At 38.1% G+C, this 19635-nt stretch overlaps 1 protein-coding gene across 7 annotated transcripts in view; it reads left to right on the top strand.

The window, feature by feature from the left end:
- Positions 1 to 19635, top strand: part of BCAS3 (BCAS3, microtubule associated cell migration factor) — a 312898-nt gene that overhangs the window by 53980 nt on the left and 239283 nt on the right. For all 7 annotated transcript variants that reach the window (XM_021415884.1, XM_021415890.1, XM_021415885.1 and 4 more), the window contains exons 10-13: positions 503 to 579; positions 2300 to 2383; positions 7129 to 7299; positions 15587 to 15680. In XM_021415884.1, the coding sequence (XP_021271559.1) occupies positions 503 to 579; positions 2300 to 2383; positions 7129 to 7299; positions 15587 to 15680 (426 nt within the window). The remainder of the gene's footprint in view (positions 1 to 502; positions 580 to 2299; positions 2384 to 7128; positions 7300 to 15586; positions 15681 to 19635) is intronic.

Raw genomic sequence — 19635 nt, 5'->3', positions numbered from 1 at the left:
CTGATTTTAAAGGAATGACAAATCCATTGCGCAAGGTTAAGCACGTGCAGAATTCTTTTGGGAGGTTAAGGGCTTGCATGTAGAATTATTAAAAACAAAACCAAAGTACAATGCTGTTTCACACCACAAAAATCTGGAGGAGCTTGGAAGTTAACTGAAAGTGTTGACCAACTGAAACGTGTCAATGAAGTAAAATTAATTAAGATGTGAAGATACGGACTGGATAGAGTCAATCTTTTAAATATCCCCCTCACTGCACTGTATCAAAATGACACTAAAAAATGCAAGCATAAGGAAAAACTAGTATTTACACATAATTAGCTATTCAAAATAGCTCATCTAACCACAGTCTTATCTTTCAGAACAAAAATGCAAGCATTTACTGAGTGATATTAGCAATTGAAAGGTTTCTGTTTAGAATTTTGTTTTCTTGGCAATAAGTAAAATTCTTTGTAACAAATCAGTAAGATATTTCTTAATGCTGCCTATTAAAACTTTTCAGGCTGCTATCCCTGTCCAGGGCCAAACATGAATCCAATTGCCCTTGGAAGCCGTTGGCTTGCTTATGCAGAAAATAAGGTAAGGAAAGATTTACTTTAAAAAATATATTTTCTTTTTTTTTTTGTATTCTATAAACAAAAGCTGGATTGAACTGTAGAAACAATTTCAGAAACAAGCTGTGTGAAAAAGATGATCTTTTTCAGGAGGACTTGCATAATGTGACAGACCTAATCTTTGACCCGCACTAGTCATGCTTCGGTATTCGTGTGTGTCATATCTTTGCTTTGCACGTTTGATTTAAGTTCATGAACTTGAAGGGCATAAATACATAAGTAGAATGGCCAGAGACAAAAACTATCAATGTGTATGGTCAGGGAGTGACTCAGTAACCAATACATTTGGCATTTGTAAATTTTAAAACTCCTCTGAAAGTTAGGAAGAAAGGATTCTTAAAAAGTCTGTGCTGGCAAACAGTCGAAACAGAGCTGTGAGTTTGTCTGACAGCACAGCACTGCACTCTGTAGATTAGGAAATCTGTCCTCACTGAAGTTTTTAAGCTCTGGGTGGGGAAAAAAAAAGATTGAATTAATTTTTCTTATTTCTGGACACGAGAAGGAAATAGATCCCAAACAAAACAATTACCACTTTTTCACCCTGCCCTAGGCCAGAGAAGGAACTGTGTATTTAAAGCTTGAAGTGTTTGGAAACTTTAAATTCATTTTCTAATACCTTATTTTTACTTCAAAGCAGATGTTTTTTCTCCCTTCCACCTGTGCCTGGAATAGCTGTTTTCTAATGCTGAATCAGAAATCACCAGAGAAGCAGACTTTATAAATGTACTTCTTGTTACACTCTTTTTGAGCACAACTGATTTCTCTGCAAAACTGGGGACTGCCTTTCCTTTAATGCCACACCTGTGTGGTTTTATTAAACATAATCAGTCAGCTTGGGATTCAAAAAGTGCTACTGCCAAAAATGTAAACTGCTGGTCAACCGAAGAATTACATCAGAAAATGAATTTAAATAGCCATGTGTTCCCAGTTATATTCTCTGTAGATTTCCCCTTTCCTCCCTTGTTTAATTCTTTTTATCTAAATATGACTCTAGAAACAAATATATCTTACAGGCATTTTTAATTTTCTTTTTACAAAAACAGTTAAAGAGGCAACATGTTCTGTGTACCAGTAACAAATATCCATAGTTCTTTGTCATTTTATTTAGTAAGAAGCACAGCTTCTATTGAGAGTTAGGGTTCAGTGACAAGAACTGTCTTTGTAGGTTAATGGAAGGTGGAAGAGTCTTGTTTTGATTTATTAAATTTGACGGCAGGCAATATGCAGTAAACCCCACGTACATTCCTCTAATCTATTAAATGTAAAGTTTAAAGTAGCTCTCTTCCTTTGTCATTGATTTGCTTGCTTCTCATGAAAAGGAGAGCAAAGCCACATTCGGATTCGTAGAATGTCAGATATTTAAAGTTACATTTACATGGCTAAAGCTTTTGATTATATTTATTTAAATTTATTTGTGGTATTACTGCCAGACCCCAAATCCCACCATTGCAAAGTTTATGAATCCGTACGACTGCTCATCTTGTAATTGAAAACTGGAGTTCCGTGCGCGACAGTCTGGGTGGCACCCAGAAGATTATAAAAAGGGGTTAAGTGTCTCAGCAGGGCTTTCTGCTGTTTGTAGGAAAATGCACACCACTGTACGCGATAAACAAGAGTTATGGCAATGGGTTATGGGTTTATGCAGTTTAATAGTAGTTACTTGGTTGCTGCCTTTCTTCTCGTAGCTGATCCGATGCCATCAGTCCCGTGGTGGAGCCTGTGGAGACAACATTCAGTCTTACACTGCCACAGTCATTAGTGCTGCCAAAGTGAGTACATCATGTGCTGCTGCGAGAGGTTATCATGTAAGATAATTTTTAGGATTCCCTGCTGAATTGTACTATTTTTCCCTCCCTTCTCATTCACAAAAGAGGGGAAAAAAAAGGTGAGAAGATGCTGGTGATAGGCCCATACAGGGCCTGATTCGGAACCGTTCTGAGTAGCCATTGTTTTTGACAAACTATTCCTGTCCTTTAGAATTGATCTTGTATTTATTAAAACAGCTATTTATATTAACCTCTCTTACAGGAAAATCACAGTAAAATGGATTGACGTTATGGCTGTTCATAATACTACAAATTTACATGATTGGAAATCAGCGCTGTGTATCATTTGTCTTTTAGCGTCATGAAACAAACTTTACAAGTGCTTGGTGCTTTTTGGACTCAGTCACACCAGCATTACGTGCCTTAATCTCTCTGAATGATGACACCGCGGTACTGAAGCTAATTAATTACCCAGTAGCTTTCTCTGAAGGTTAGAGTTTATTAATGACTGTTTATGTATAGGTTCTATTGCCCAGGTATTTTTAGTTCTGATGAGTTTATAATATCCCTCTGTTTTCAGAGAAATGCCCGGGTTCTCAAAGCATCAAAAAATGGCCATGGCTTGGAAAAATCTTAGAGCCAAAGACCATGCAGAACTGTCATTTGGCTATTTCCCCCACCCCACCCTGCCCCATTCCTTTCCTTGAGGTTTTGCCAAGTTAATTCTTTTTCACACACACACACACACACACAAGTGAGTTTTGGCATTGTATAGCAAACTTGGTGCTGATTACAAGCTTTCCTTGTAACCACTAGCCTTTTCATTTCTGATACACACAGCAAAACAAATCTAATAATAGGAATTAAATGACAGCACAGAACACAAAGCTCAATGTCACTGAAGAAAACAACTGTTACAAGTACCCACAAAGAGAGAAGAGACATAGGTTGTGCCATCTCATGTGCAAACAAAACATAAACATGAACATGTTCCATCAGCATGGCTTTGGGTACAATCTTATTGTGGTTGAAGTGGGAGAAAAATCACGTGTTTTTACATTGTTGAGGGGAACTTGAATTGCTTTGCTTCTGAAGACACTGTGTGAAACTAGCTGTATCTCTTCACATTCTTTCACCATCATCAATGAAAAACAGAGAAGTATCTCCCCAAACACCTTCAATCTCAACATCATTGCCATTTTTTAATAGCTCAGATAAGTTAGAAAAAAAACAACATGCTAAGTGTAATCAGCCACAGTTATGATCAGATGTGGTAAAAACTTACATCACTGTACTGCCAAAGCCAAGCCTAGTCGTGACCAAAGAACAGTCCAAAGTTTTGTTAAACCATATAATGATTGTCAAAATATTCCAATAGGCATCTAAGACTTAAGTGCTACTCTGTTTAATTCTTTTCAACAGTCTAAAAGTCAAAAAAGAGGACATCTGGCAAAGCCTTTAGCCTCAGAGACCGTGGATAACTAGGTTTAAAGGCCCGTGAAGCCCGAGATGATGACCTTACCTCCTGTTTGCTGCTGTTTGAGCGAACAGAGTCGAATGGATGTAGAATATCTTTTCTAATAAACCCAGTTACTACTGAACCATGCTAGTGGTGGGAGAAAATCCAGGTGCTTCGTTTTAAATAAGAACCCAAATGTAAAACTGCTTGTTTTAATGATCCGTTTTTGGATACAGCAAGGAAGGGGACATTGGAAAAGACATTCTTAGGTCTCCTCACTTGTGGGCTTGGCCAATCCCTGGGTGAGTCCTGTTCCAGCTCACTCTAACCCCTCTAATGAATGGTGCTCATGCAGACCTTCTTCCAAAATAATGGATTTCTAGCACTCAAAAATTTCCATGCTAATTAAAATCAATTTGTTAATAGTTTTCTTTCCTTTCCTACCTCTTTTTAGGGTGTTTGACAAGAGCAGGAAAGGGAAATGTCTTTGTGAAGATAGGCATTTTGGCAAGCATTTAGTTTCAATTTAAATCTATAATTGAGTGTATGTTCATTTTGTTTAAACTAAACATGAGGCTTTTAGTTATTGATCACCAAGGCATAGCCTTTTGATATCTCTGCTTTCTATAGATTTTTCTTATTTATAAATAAATAAATTTTGTGTGGTTTATTTGTTATGAGAAACAGGAGCAGTATAGCATTTGTCACTGAAAAAGAGCAACCTATCAGGCACTGAATGATGCATTTTAATTTTCTCAAGTAATTGAAGTTGTACTTATTTTTCAATTAAATGAGGTGTGAGTGCATACATTTGATAAAATATTTTTCTTGGTATTTGAATGAATGTGAACAGCTCTTTCAAGTAGACTACAAAGAGCATGCAGAGAATTTGCGTTTGCACAGTGTGCATCATGGCTTGCTAAAGGAATAGGATCAAGTGTTTTCATTTTCATTTTATTTGTAAGAACATTTCACTGGGCGTGGAATGGCAGTTCCCACTCGTGACAAAGGATTGGAGATAGTGCAAATTTTAACCTATTTCAATTAAAATTTATTTGGTCTGTTGAATATCCAGTATCAAATTATAAACCAAATTCTTCTCACCTAATAACTTCTTCAGTTGATTCTTTCTCCATATCTTTTAATCCTACAGTGGTAAAGTGATTTAGCAAAGGCTGCATCTGTTTTCTCTTGTTACCTGATAACTTCTTAATGAGTACTAACAGCTTATGTGAGAGCAAGGTCATTAGCTCTAATGGATAGAGGGGACAGCTGATATGGCATGGGAAAGGTTAAAGATTACCAGAGAAGTTTTTGCAAATATACACACAGCACAGAGAAGTAAGTGCTGTAATGGCTTTGCACTGATATTTCTGAGCTAATGGCCTCAGCCACATCTCTGTACACCTATTACTTCTCAGTAGTCCTGCAGTCACAGTCTAGTCTAACACAACAGTAATTCATTTTGCTAGATAAGCATGGTAATTTCTTTGCTAGTGAGATTTGAAATGTATACGTGGCACGTTGTCACTCAGTTCCCATAGTTACAGTATTACAAATATTTTCCAGAATGGGTTGATTACACTTTTTGTCTTTGAACTTGCGTAGGTATTTTCTGCATAGTACTTCTATGCTGATTTCTCTTTCCTTCTGTATGAGCTACCAGTGCATTTTATGTGGTTTTAACTATTGGTCAGAAAACTGCCTTGTCAGTTTGGGTATTAAGAAAAAAAAAATGTCTGCTGAAATGTGTTCTTGTGACAGCACTGGGTCTCTTTTAGGTCTGCTCTCGGATATTACTGTCTACTGCGTGTTACACTTTTCAGTCTTGTGAATTTGCCAGTGTTGATATCTGTTTTACTGTCATTTGTTGCATCTGAGTATAAAAAGAAATAAGAAACAAATGGCAGGATATTACTAAAGACTTCAAACCCCAAAGACATTCCTATGATAAAGGCATGGCTCGATTTTAAGCGGTAGCATCTCCATTAGCATTAATGGGGTGAGTCCATCAGCTGAGGCATCTCAGAGGTTAATCAGGCTTCCTGGCTGGATATTGCCATCAATACAGTGTGGCGCCTAATTCTGTTGGCCCTTCAGAGGTTTTCCTGACAGCACACTAACAGACTTTGTGTAAGTCATTTCCTATGAATTATTAAAACAAACGTTTGGCTGCTAATTGATGAACACTAATGTGTTTTCTAATCACTGCAGTTTGAGATTTTAGCACTAAACAAAGCAGTTGCAATTGATTTGTGGCTGCTTCTTGGTTTCAGCCTGTGAGCTGAGCGTTTTTTCCTTTTCAATTTAGCTGGCAGCTTAGCTTGTCTTTTTAGTTAAGAATTGCCTTGTTACAGTGTCATTCCGTGCTGATCTCCTTTTCTATTTCTTATTTATATTGCATAATAAATCTGGACAGTTCTTCATGGCAAATAAGGCACAGTCCTTGATTCAAGGAGAAAATAATTTCAAGTTGTGCTTGGCGTATTTTTTAAATCTATGTATTTTCTCGAATGTGTGTGCTGTCTCACTTTCCCGAAATACAAAAAAATAATAATAAAAAAATAAAAAATCTTCAGCATCTTTAGATTAAAAAAAAAAGTCAGTGCCATTAGTATATTTTCAATTCCACGTCTGGAAAACATGCAGGCTGTGGAAAGCTATTTGTGATTGGGATGGGTGCACATTCTGCAGAGTTGTCCTTCCCAGCACCTCGAGGTCGGAGTCTTTAATTTCGTTGGCTCTGAGTCTCGTATTCAGTTTTAAAGCCTCGAGATGCGTAATTTCTGAGAAAACGACATGTCTGTCATGTCCATCAGAGGCTGAATTCCTTGTGTTTTGCACTGGAGGATATTTTCAGCATTCCCCATTACTGCAGGAGCTGTTTCTGCATGTAGCGCTCTTAGGAACTTACCCCAAGGGGTACAGAGCACGGGCAGTTAGAAGGATTGAATGATGAAGCAAAGGGGAAAAAGCTAAAGAAAGGAAAAACATCAAGTCAGATAACACTGAAGTTTTGTGGGTTTTTTTGAGAGTGTATTGGAAGCATTTACATCAGAAATAAAAGCAAATACGTCGAGTTGGTAGGATGCTAAATCTTTTCAAGGGATTTCTCTTGCACACAGCATCTTGCAGTTAAAGTATCACTAACAAAAACATTTCTCGTGTGCTTCTCATGTGTGTGTGCGGTCTAGTTATAATGTTAATTGTGTTGAGGAAAAAAAAAAAATCAAAGTAGATCCACAAAAGAGCCCTAGACATTATTTACTGGTTCTGTTTCTTTTTACAGACGATAAAGACCGGGCTCACGATGGTGGGGAAAGTCGTTACGCAGCTGACAGGGACGCTGCCTTCGGGAGCGACCGAAGAAGAAATTTTAGCTCATAGCAATGTTCGCCGGAGTCCTCTGGTGCCTGGTGTCATCACTATCATTGATACAGAGACCGTGGCAGAAGGACAGGTAATGCAGTTTGCAGAGAAACAGAATGAGGATTTGTTTTGACAGAAGTCGTAGGAAAATGTATCTTATGCTTCTGAAATGAGATTTTTCGCTTGGTCGGGAACTTTTACAGGCACACACACAGCTGTGACAAAGTCCTGTTTGGGGCTGAAACTACGCCAAAATATATATTGTCCTTAGAACATATTTATATGGCACTTTGACAACATCGAGTGTGAAGTGTCAGATTTTGTTTCTCTAACACTTGTTGGTAATTGACATTGATTTATGCTGATCGGTTGAAATGTGTATGTGGTCTGATTATATTTATTAATGTGTAATATGGCAGGAAAATGTGATTGTGTAGAAATGCGGTGAATTGTGTAATTCCGTTGTAAAAAAGAAGGTGGATCTTAAATACAAAAGCTTATAATTTTACATAAATTACATTTTACATGCAGTAAGATGTAATCAAGCATGGTGCTGTTCTGTGAGGTATTTGCAGCGTTTCAATAGTAACATACAGTGCAGTGCTCAGCCGAAATTATCTACTGAAAAATCCGTCCAGTCGTCCCACAGACTTTAAATGGATGTTTTGAACTAATTGTCTCTTTGGTAGACAGCAGATATCTGTTTCTTTTTTTGCTTCTTTATGTCCGTCACTTCAGCTGTAAGTGTCTGGTCCTGGAGACAGTGTTCATACTGACTCTCACAGACTTCATTTCTTTTGTAAGATTTTTTTCCTCTGAATGTTTACATTTACTGAATTTAAAAGAGGGAAAAAAAAACAATTTCTTTTAACTTCTGTTTTTCCCTGTGTTTGTGGTGTTTATTGCAGATAATTTAGTAAGGTATTAGTGACAAGTCAGTAGTTAAATGGCGTTCTTTTCTTATCTCAAAGGAAAACAGAATATTCTTCTTAAAAACAAACAAACAAATAAACCAAACAACCTCAATGTGCTGTTTGAAAAGTAGTTGTTCTGAGAATTCATTTTGGAAGTACTTAGCCAAGTAATGTAGCACCAAATGGGGATTGTTCATATAACATCAGAGGCCCTTCTTGCAAAATTACAATAAAATTTGTAAAAAAGAAAGAGGAGGAGAATGGGGAAAAAGAATGTATTTCACCTAACATCTCACCAGGTCAGATCTTACAATAAGTCTGACCTTTGGGATTTTTTTTTGTTTCCTGGAAAAAAGGTCTTTTAACTCTTCTTATACTGCCAGAAAAAAAAAAAAGAAAAAGAAAAATTCTGCTTCATAAATTTCTTATGAAGCCTTTTTTAATGCAGTCATTATTTCTGATGGTCGTTGTCTGTGCTTTGATTCTTCTTCATATACCTAGGGAAAAAAATGATATATCTTAGGTTTTAAGCCTTGTTATGTATGATTTAAAGGTTTTATGAACTTGTCCTCTGACCTTAACTATAGTAGGGAGCTATCAAGCCTAGAGGGCACTATGGAAAAGTAGTTGTAAAAATGATAACGCTTGCCTTGTCCAAATAATGCTGCTGTAACATAAATAAACCATCAGTTCTAGTAAAATAATTTTGGTCTTGAGTCTCCAGGGAAGGAGGCTCTAATTTAGATACCCTAATTGTTTGCACATCTTAGATTCATATTTTTGTTATCTGAAAATTTAAAATAGTATTAAGTTAATCATTTATTTTCAGTGCTAAGGCTCAGTTTCAGAATTAATGTTGTTGGCTTTTTCTGCAAAAAAGAAGTTTCTTTTGCGTTGTTGGATTTTCATGGTACAGAAGACATTTTACTATTTTTTTCATACTAAAATGTAGGTCTAGGAAAGAGAAAGTTTATTAAGAATAAACACATTTTGGATATGCTCTGAATAACATCTGTCATCCAACCTACCCCTGTCAAGAACCTCCCAGTGTGAGGAGCGCTGTGCATGCTCGTGGTCCCATGGAGCTGCTGTCCCTCACGCCAGGTGGTTTCCATTGCCGTGCAGAAATGTAAGTTCTGTGCACGCAGCCTGCTCTGGAGGTGGCAGGCCCTGGCTTTGCCAGTGACACAACTTGATTTGTCCCCAGGTGACTGGCAGTGATCCTGTGCAGGCCTGTGAGGGATGACACGCCACTGTTTAGCTGTGCATCTTGGTATGAGCTGGGTAGTCCTGGCTCGTTCTTATAGCGTAATTGCTTCAAACTTTGGTTCAGGAAAGCATTTTAGCAAGTCTGACCTTTAAATGAAGCGAGCAATCTCATTGCACTGAATGTGATTGCACATAAACCTCAACATGGAATGGCAGCTGGGCATCATAATGATGTGAAATCTGTAGGGCTGTTGGAGCTGCACTGATTCTTTTTCATGGCATGAATTTCTGAGATTATTTTACTCTGCTGTGGCAAATTGGTTTGCTGCCAGTGATCACCCAAAGTACGAGAATTGCAAGAAGTAATGATGCCTTCCATATGTTTTCTGGACTGCGCTTCCAGTGTGAAAACCTTTCATCTCTTGCAACATAGGTTCGCCCAGCAACTATGTAAATGTATTTGTGTGTGCACATACATAATTTTCAGAGGTTGGCAGCCTAAGCAAGGGAATTTCAGAGGCAGAGAGCTGTTTTCTTATCAGCTGACTCCTAATGTCCAGGGGATGCCTCACCTCCTTTATGTCTATAAAGATTTCTATCTACCTGCACAGCCTGGGTGTTATGATGAAATAAAATGATTTCCAAGTAATAAAATATATCTTTGAGATATAATATATAGCTAAAATAGGAAAGAAAGACATTTTTGAAAGAGAAAGAAAATGGAAAAGAAAAGCAGCAAATGTAAGGCAAGTGAGTGTGTCATTTTGAAGGAGAAGGAAGCACTTTTTCACCAGGGTGGATTTTTGTGCTGCTATGCAGGTTTACCATGGTTTGGATGTGCGTGGGCCAGAAGGACTAAGTACAGCTTCAAGTTTTCACCCATTTCTTTATTCAGTCTGCCATGTCAAAGATACACAATGCAACGAATGCAAGATGGAACTCAGTACACCTCATGGAGTGTGCTGCACCACTGTGGCATAGGTTGACATACTAGCTTACCTCCGAAGAAGCACACCATTAAAGATCACGGATGTCTCCTAATGTGATCTGTGGGGAAAATACTTTTAATACTGTCTACAAATGTAGATGTAGTGAGATCTTGTGCCCCACAACTGTTTGATAGTTCCTACTTTCAGAATTGGGGCCACTTTAAGAAAATTTGAAGTAAGGAGCATTAAATAAATGCATAGGAATGTTGAAGTATTGGAGTTGGCTGTCATGATATATTTGTAAAAGGAGTAAAAATAATTACTGAGATGCCCAAGTAACTTTGTGGTAAACCAAAGTATGTTAACAGGGCTGTGCGCTTGTTTAAACTTCCTTCTAATGAAGTGTTAGCAAACTTTTCAGTTACACGTAATGACTATTTATTTGAATCCGTTAATTAGTTGAAATGGATAAAGCTAAAGCTGTACAGATGTCCTCTTCTTCAATAATTGGAATTAAATGTGTAAGACCTTAGTGGCTTGAGTTTAAACGGAAAATTATTTTCTTTCAACCTTTGTTTCTGTATCCTTAATTAATTCATCAAGCAGGCCACCCACATGTAGGCTGCAATAATGACCTTTCTCAAAAGTCTCCAGTTTTGTGACGGAATGTAAATCTGTTAAACATCCAACATTTAGTTGACAGAGAAATATTTGGCCGTTTAAAAACGACAGAACTTGGTGCTTAATGCTGGTGACAGAGCGACGTGGTCGATGGTGCATCATGGTGTTGCTTTCACCGCGCGTGGAAAATATTTGAGTAAATATTTTAAAAAATAACTTAAAAAGATCAACGCGTTATCTTATTGTTTTTCAGTTTTAAAACGTGATTGGTCCTTTTTTTGTTCCCTATTAACTTTTTACTGCATTATAGAGGAATTTTCAGAAAAACTGTACACAGCTGCAGTTTCAAAAGTTCGTTTTTTTTGGTGAGAAGCTGATAACAATTGAACCAAGTAAAGATGCTTATCAGGAGCAAGAATTGTAGTGAAAACTCATTCTAAAGCTAAAAGAGTAAAGTGTATTCAATAATAAAAGTTTAACTACATACATAATTCCACTGATCATTAACACCAGGGCTTTTATTTAGAAGAACAGCTTTCACAAAAGCTAATTTGACGTTCTAATGCTCATATATTTGGCATCAATTTTGTTCACTTTTTATATCTACGTGTATTACAGAAGAATTCTTTTTATATATAAATATAAAAAGAGCAACAGGATTCCCTTAGAGCATAATACTGTCTGCCTTACTTTATTAAAGGAGATCTGTTTTTTGTCAAGAAGACATTTTTGTCTCAGATAAATGGTTCAGGCTGAGCATGAGGCTGTTTTGAGTTTATGCTGGATTCTATTAAAAGGAGTGCAGTAGTTAATGCCACAGATTTATCACTTTTAGCCCTTTTCCACTGATGTTTGACCTTGGCTATATGTTGGAGGAGGCTGTCTGGGGAGGTCAGCTGGAGGGGGGCTGGGGTTTGTGCATTTGCCATAGGAACTGGGGTGGACACTGCCCCATCTTCAGCTGTGTAAATCAGCCAGAGATCTTAAGTGTATGTGCACAGATCTCTTTATTATATAATACTCATATTTATAAATATTGCCAAAGTTATTTGTTTTTATGATGCTTAGATCATGCTTTCTTAACTTTATTAAGAGTAGGACCTGTGTGATTAAATTTGTGTCCATTTTTATTTGGGTTACTTTCATGTTTTATTTAAAAACATGTCTCTGCTGGGATAAGTGGTGTAATTTGCCTCTAAGGATTAAAATAATTGAAGTCATAATTACTAGTGGCTTCTGTTCAGCAGCATGGAAAATGCAACGAATGAAGAAAAATATTGCATAGGAGAAAAAACCATCGGCTTAAGCTATCTCCTGCCCCGAGTGCAAACACTGCTTTCTGATAGCAGATGTAATGATCCCGTAGGTGTATGTCTGTTTCTCTTTCAGAGTGAGATAAAGAGGACTTTATCCATCTCCTACCAGCCTCAGTGCTCTGCAGGACTGGAACAGAGCTGGCATGAGAGCTCAGTGGGTCCAGCCAAGGCTGGGCTCCTCTTGAAAGCTCTCTCAATGAGACAATGTTTGGGCATCAGCAATGGGCAGTGGTGATTTCCATCTTGGGAGGAGAGCCTTGGTGGTTGTTTCTCGTCAGTTGTGTTTTTTTATTTTTTTTTTTAAATGGGGTTTCTATGAGTAATGATGGGGAACTCTGCAAGGAAGATACTTGAGCATCCTTAAGAACCTCAGCAATGATGCAATTATAAGTGTAATGCAAAGATTTATGAACTCTGTTCAATGAAGGACTTTGTAGGGCCTTTTGCTGTTAATAGCACAGTGGTTAAGAGGCCACTACCTTGGAGAACAGAGCTTGTTTGGGCCGAAAAAAAATTGCAGCCTTGGGATTCCTGTGGGATTTGTCTCCTCTGTGCTTTGGGAAACTGAACAAGCTGCTTCCTTTGAGATCTCTGACAGAACGTGTGCATGTTATTAGGCAATTTGTACCGCTGGTTTTATTTCCAAGACAAATGTCCAACTCCACTCTTTCCAGTGGTCAGAAGCCTTGAACTGGTCAAAAGGAGCAAGCTGTGCAGTGTCAGCACTGGTTTATGTGCCACTCGCTACCCACCGATGCCGTTCTCTCCAGCACCTTCCCAGGCACTTAGCAGTCATCAAGAGTGCTTTCTGAAATCTGTGAAGCTGTGTGGAAGAGGCCTTGAATACCTCCTCCGTTACTATACAGCTCCAGTCTTTGTCCCTACTTGCATGAAATCTGCACTATTTCATGGAATTGTTGGAGTTGGAAGGGACCTTTAAAGGTCGTCTGGTCCAACTCCCCTGCAGTGAGCAGGGACAAGTATTGCGATGATGCAGTTACATCCATTTCAAGATCTTTAATGCAGAAAATAGTATATTCTGGTATAAAGCACCTTGTGTTACCTACACATGATTTTGTTTTCTTTAGGTTATATATGATGGTAAAAACCTCTGCTATGATTTTAGAGCTGGGCAGGCTCTAAGCTGGAGGGGACCCGTCCAGAGGGGCTCTGGTTGGTGGTGTGCTGAGTCCACTGCTGCAGTTCCTCTGATATTTTTTTTTCCCCCATCCTTTGTAGTGTTGAAATTGTAAAAAGTGATGTATGTTTGCCCTAACTCTCCAGTGCAGAAGTGTAGGGAAAGGGCACGGCAAATCTTTCAGAGCAGTCTGAGGATTTAAGTACAAGTTGGTGATTTAATAGAAATACATTCCTGCTCCAGGAACAAAGATTTTTTCATTTCGGTTTAAAAATATGAAGAAAGTTGCTTTAAATTCATGCTGTGTTGCACAGTGTGTTCCCATCTGTGCGCCTCACAACCAGGTATTTGCACTCTCTGGCCACAGTGCTAGGGAGCTCACAACTGCAGTGCTGAATTCTCCAGAATCCAAGGATTTCCAGGTTTTTTAGTCAGGAAAGTGGTTTTGTTGTTGCTTTTGTTTGTTTTGTTTGGACTTGGCTAAGCTCACCTGGATGTTATGCCAGTACATTCTTCTTCCTTTTATTCCTATCACAAACAACGGAATCGTAGTGCAGTTAAAATAAGTTTGCTGTATCTGAAAATCAGCTCCTATAGTGAAAACGGGAGATTTTCGAAAAACTTGTAGCTTAACCATGGAAGATGTTATTTCAGGAAGGTGACTGTAAGCAGTGATGATAAGGGCAGTGCAGTTATCATTAGTTTAAGAACAACAACAAAGCACATGCAGAATCCATCCACTTTACAGTCTGAAATAGAATACACGTTGTGTTATGAATCTTTAGCAGCGATTGAGATGCTGCTGATACCTACACATCTCTGGATTTCTTAGATTAAGTCGTTTTGTTTAACAGACTGGGTTTAGAAACCCTCCAGTTTGGTTTGTACGGCTGGTTTTATGATGCTACTTTATCATGTATTTTTAATTAGTGAAATGTTTAAGATAAGTCTTTGTTACCCAAAAGTGGAAGTTGTGCAAAGATGATGTGTAGAAGTTATTATAGCAGTTTATACAAGCCTGAGAAAAGAACACAGTTTCTTTGAAAAGCTCTTAGGAAGATCTCCAGACCCTTTGGTTAGTGGTTCTGGAATGAGCACGGAATGCTGACAACGGAAAGCAAAACCATAATTGTGCTTATGTGACAGTGCCAAGCAGTTGGAACGTTTAAAGTAAGTCAGGCGCAGGCTCTGCATCCATATTACGTGACTTCTTTAAACATTTAAAGATGATTTCTCTTTTTGAAGCATAAAAATATCTTCAAATTATTCTGATATCTGTTAGGAATAGGAAGTATTAGAAACATTTTGGATTGTTTTGGAAGCAGCAAACAAATTATTCTGAACTTGAAATGGGGAATTTTGCACTTACTGTCTCCGTATTAAGAAGGTGGTTCTTGCTTACCACAGATACCATTTTCTTAAGTACTTTTCTGATAGATCTTTCTTGCTCTTTTTCATTTAGCCTATAATATAATGTAACCAAGGAGTAAAATGCTTCTTAAGGTCTTGCATATGTTTGATCCTCGCATCTTTTGGTTCTCTTCCATAACTTTAAGAATATCTTTTCCTTTACAAAGAATTAGACACCAGGGCTACTTTTAGTTGCAGCCCCCCTTCCATAGGCAGGGCTGCCAACCACTCTATCAGGCATCAGACCAGGCTGCCCAGGGCACCATCTGACCCGGCCCTGAACTCCTGCAGCAGGGATGGAGCACACACAGCTCTCTGGGCAGCGTGTGCCAGCACCTCTCCACCCTCTCAGTGAAAAATTTCCCCCTGACAACTAATCTAAATCTCCCCTCTATTAGTTTAAAACCGTTCCCTTTTGTCCTATCACTACCTACCTGTGTAAAAAGTGTTTTTCCTCCTGCTTTTAATCTCCCTTCAAGTATATGAAGCCTCTGTCAGGTCTCCCCTGTGCCTTCTCTTCTGCTCCCACAGGCTCAGATTCTGTGCAGCCATTTATACTTACTGTAGCAAAGTGGTAATAGTTTTCCAGTTTTGCTTATTTGAATAGGATGAATAAATAGGGAGCGTAATCCTTCCTTGGTGGTAGTAAGGTACTTGAATGTTTCTCACTCTTTCTCTGAAAAAATTGCAGAAGATTGTATTTAGTTCACATGCAGTCACATTTCAAGTTCATTCCACCGTGTGTATCCTATAAAACAAATCCTGTGTCAGTAATGTGATATTTTCAATTAAGTGTATTTTTATTTCCTAACCTTACCGTGTCTCCATTAATATTATGCAGGTACTTGTCAGTGAGGACTCTGACAGTGATGGTATTGTGGCCCACTTCCCCGCACATGAAAAGCCTATTTGCTGCATGGCTTTTAACCCTAGTGGTAAGTTACTTTATTCATTTAATGCAGTAGTTTTGTTTTGTTTTTTTTTTAAAAAAGCAAACCACACATACACGTACTGCTATTGTAACTGACCGGTTCTGTTCAGTGTCTAATGTCATACACTGGTTAATTTGAATCTTCTACAAATTTCAAACTGAAATAGCTTTTATGCTGTGGTATAAGTGAGTCTAGCAATTCACATGTAGCAGAAGCACTAAGGAAATCTCTTCTGTTGAGTATCCTGCTGGCCCGGCATCCAGATGTTCCGACATACAGGTATCCAGAGGATCAGCATGCTTATTAAATTATACTACTCCATAAATATTAAAAAGATGAGTGACTTCACTGACACTGGTTTCTAAGGGAACTTAAAGCAATGTTGTGTGTTTTGTTCTTGAAAAGTTTGCAGTTGTACCTCTTTCTTCTAAGTAAAGTCATCTCTAATCTGAAAATACTTTTAAGAAACTCATCACAAATACCTATTCCTCTCAATAAGTGAAGAATAACTGTGGGCAGCAGAGGTCTCATCTGTTAATAAATCTTCATTTGGCAACTAACACGCTTATTATCCCATTTTAAGACAGCAAAAATTGTTTTGGTTGATTGCAGTAGTAGTGAAAGAAATGGCCAGTGAATCAACAGCTTCCTCCGGCCAAAATTAACCATTTCTAAAATGTAGCAAATGCCACAGGGATCCTGGGGATGAAGTCACAGTTTGAAGAATAAAGCTAAATGTCTGTCATTTACGTTTTCACTTCTAGTGACCAGTTGGTCTTATTCTGACATCCCATCTGTTATGTCAGAACTCTTTAGTAGTTGTGTGCAGTTCGCAGCATTTTCACTGTGAGTTTTTGACATAAAAAACTGTATTCTCATCTGCTCGTTTTTTCTTCTGTTACTTAAGAGATTTTGTTGTGGAACTCTTTGAATATAAGTGAGAATCAACTATGTCAATTCCAGAACAGTATTATTTTTGCTTTGTAGTGTGGCAGGAAGGTAATAAATATGATAGTCAAGTAATGCTAATTAAGCAAAAATGCTGCTTAAATCAGAATATTTTATAGGTATTAATTGAATGTCTTCTTAAGACAATTTTATGATTATATAAATGTAGGGCAAACAATGTTCATGCAAAAGCAAATTAATTTTTTTTTAACTGAAGGATATGTTTGCATATTATTGGATTGCTAATATCATAATCTGGCTCATTTGCTTTACTCAGGTACCAGAAGTAAGATCCTTTGCATGTAATGTAGCAGACTGTTAGTTACCTGTGGTCTAATGGTGCAATAAGATATTGAAGGGAAGATGCTTTTTCCAATCCGTTATTTTTGACAGTTTGCAAGTCGTGTGTTATGAGATATTTGTTGGGGGGATGATTCACAGCAAGGTACTGAATCATACTGCATGTCTTGGATACAGAGCAATAGCGGAACAGTTGAAAACCATTACCTCAGCTGCTTCCAGTACGAAAGCAGCACTTCACAATGTATCCTGGCTTCTTTATTTAGCTTCAAGGCAGAATTTCATTTGAAGCCAGTATTGTAACATCATCTTAATCCATTATGTCGTGGTGTATTGCCAGTCAGCTGCTTTCATTACAAAGCAGAACAAAACAAGAAGTGGCTTTTGATACTGTCATCTTCTGTTGGCCGGTTGGGCTGAAAAAGCACCTTTACTCATAAGTCAAAGTGCTGTCTGTGAAGCTGCAATAGGACATGGCGAGTGCAAGCTGCTGCCAAAAAGGCAGACAGTGATCTATTTTAGTGAACTGCTTTATTATCTGTGTCTGATCAAATATCTTGATTTCATCATGTCTCATCTGAAGGGCTCGTGGGTTCTTGAGGTCTGTAAGAACTTAAACATTATCTTAAAAAAAAAACACCACCACAAAGCAACAACAAACAAAAACCCACCACTGATAGTGGAAGCAAGTGACATTCAGTGGACATAAAATACAGATACGTGTGATTTCTGTGTAGCAGAGCAATGGAACTGAGTGCCGTGGCCACGACGAACGTTTCGAAGGTATCGATCCCCAGTCAGATAATGCTGGGGGTTGGTGCTACATGTTTGCATTCTGAACAAGGTGCTTGCTAGGAATGTGACAATGAATTGTGAGGAATTACCAGGACAGAATCTACGTATTTTGTTCTTAGAATAGTTCCTGGAAAGGAGTAATATAGTGCTTCGTTTAGGGATGAAATCCAACAGAAGGGAAAAGTGACTCGCTGATGTTAGTAAATGGCAAAGTCTTGAGTTCCCTCAGTTTTTCTTTTAGAAACCAAAAAGAATTCCTTTTTATTCCTCTGCAAGGCAAATAATTGGTGTGGATGTCTGAGCGGGGTCGAGTGGCAACCAGAACTTGCTGTAAGTGCAGCCTTTGGCATCAGCTGCATTACAAGGCCAAATCATGAAGGAACAAGCAGAGGTGTCTGCACAGTATTTCATTGTGCTCTGGAGACATTTCTGTAACGACTTCTTTAGATCCACCTTTTGTTCAGATTCAAGACAAACCTCTGAATTTTTTTTTTCTTTTCTGTTTTAGAGAGATGCAAATACAGAGTAAACTTGGCGTACAGGTGGCTTTTTCCTTTAATGATGTCTATGACTGCTCTGAAAAGCCAGTTGTCTAATAAGCTAACAGACTTCTGAAATAACGTTCCTGAGCGTAGGCAGGGGGCACTGTGGGTGTCAGGGAAAGGCAGATGCTGCAGGCTGGGGTAAGAGCATCAGGTCCACTCTTTCATTTTTGGACAAAGGAAGAAGGCTTCCAACTTCTAGGAGGACTTTTATTAAAACCTTTCAAGTGGAGAGTTAAGTAATACAAGGAAGTGAAGTAATACTCATGGACTGGGGACTTTAATCCTGTACCTCTGGCACATATGTTGATGTAGCGGAAACAAGAAGCTTATACTCACAAAAAGACTCTAAGAATGGTTACTTGAATTCACTTATTAAATGAAAATCACTTTAAGCTTCTATGTGGGTGCTTTTACTCAGCGGTAGTATTGGCGTGGTTTATTTTTGTTAAGTGAAGGTTATTTACTTTCAGATTAATTCAAGATTGGTTTATGATGCACAGTGTCCACACAAAAATGTAGTACAGTTTGCTAATTAGCATTCAGGTAATTTAGATGAATTTTTCAGAATTCATTTGTGTACATATCATTTTTTTTCCCTAATTACACTTCTTTGTGGAAAAAATGTGGACAGCTTCAGTGTGGGTCCAGGAACAAGGCTGTCTTCTGTAGGATCGCAGCCAGTGCACCTTGGCTACACAAAAATAACCTAGGATGTCGCTGGATAAACTGAGTTACAAATAAGTCATCTGCATGATTGCTTTTTTTTGATGAATGTTTTATATGCTCTGTTAGTGTGATTAATGGGACCACATAGTCTTCATCCCATCCGCCAGTGGTGATCTAGCATTTTGCATGCCAGAACTGTAAGATTTTAAAGACACCAGTTACGTATGAACAGTAATAATTGCACATCCTGGAACAGTTTTATATTATAGAAAACAGCAGTATTGACACTTAGCTTTGTATTCATCGTCGTTGAATTTCAACCATATTTAAAATGTACTCAGGATAAAAATTCTCACAAGATTCCTTTGGTTATTAGGAAGTTTTTCTGTGCATGAATTTGTCATTAGGAGACTAATTCATATATATATACATATAAACAACAGCAACAAACCACACAAACAGTTTACAGAATGTCACAGTGCAGTATCACAGAAGAATCCTATCTGCTGCATAATGGAAATCAAGGGGAGTTTATTATGTATGCTCTGGATGAAAATGCCACGGACTAAATTTTGGAAGTTCACAAAAGGAAGGAATACACTATAGGGGATTACTTAATTTGAGGAAAGCCTCCAAGCTTTTAACATTTTGGTGATGGTCTGCCAGGAATTGTAAGTGTATGCAGCGTCTGAAATGGGGAGAGG

The sequence above is a fragment of the Numida meleagris genome, chromosome 18, assembly GCF_002078875.1.
Source record: "Numida meleagris isolate 19003 breed g44 Domestic line chromosome 18, NumMel1.0, whole genome shotgun sequence".
Lineage (NCBI taxonomy): Eukaryota > Metazoa > Chordata > Aves > Galliformes > Numididae > Numida > Numida meleagris.
This window is presented reverse-complemented; position numbering and strand designations above follow the sequence as displayed.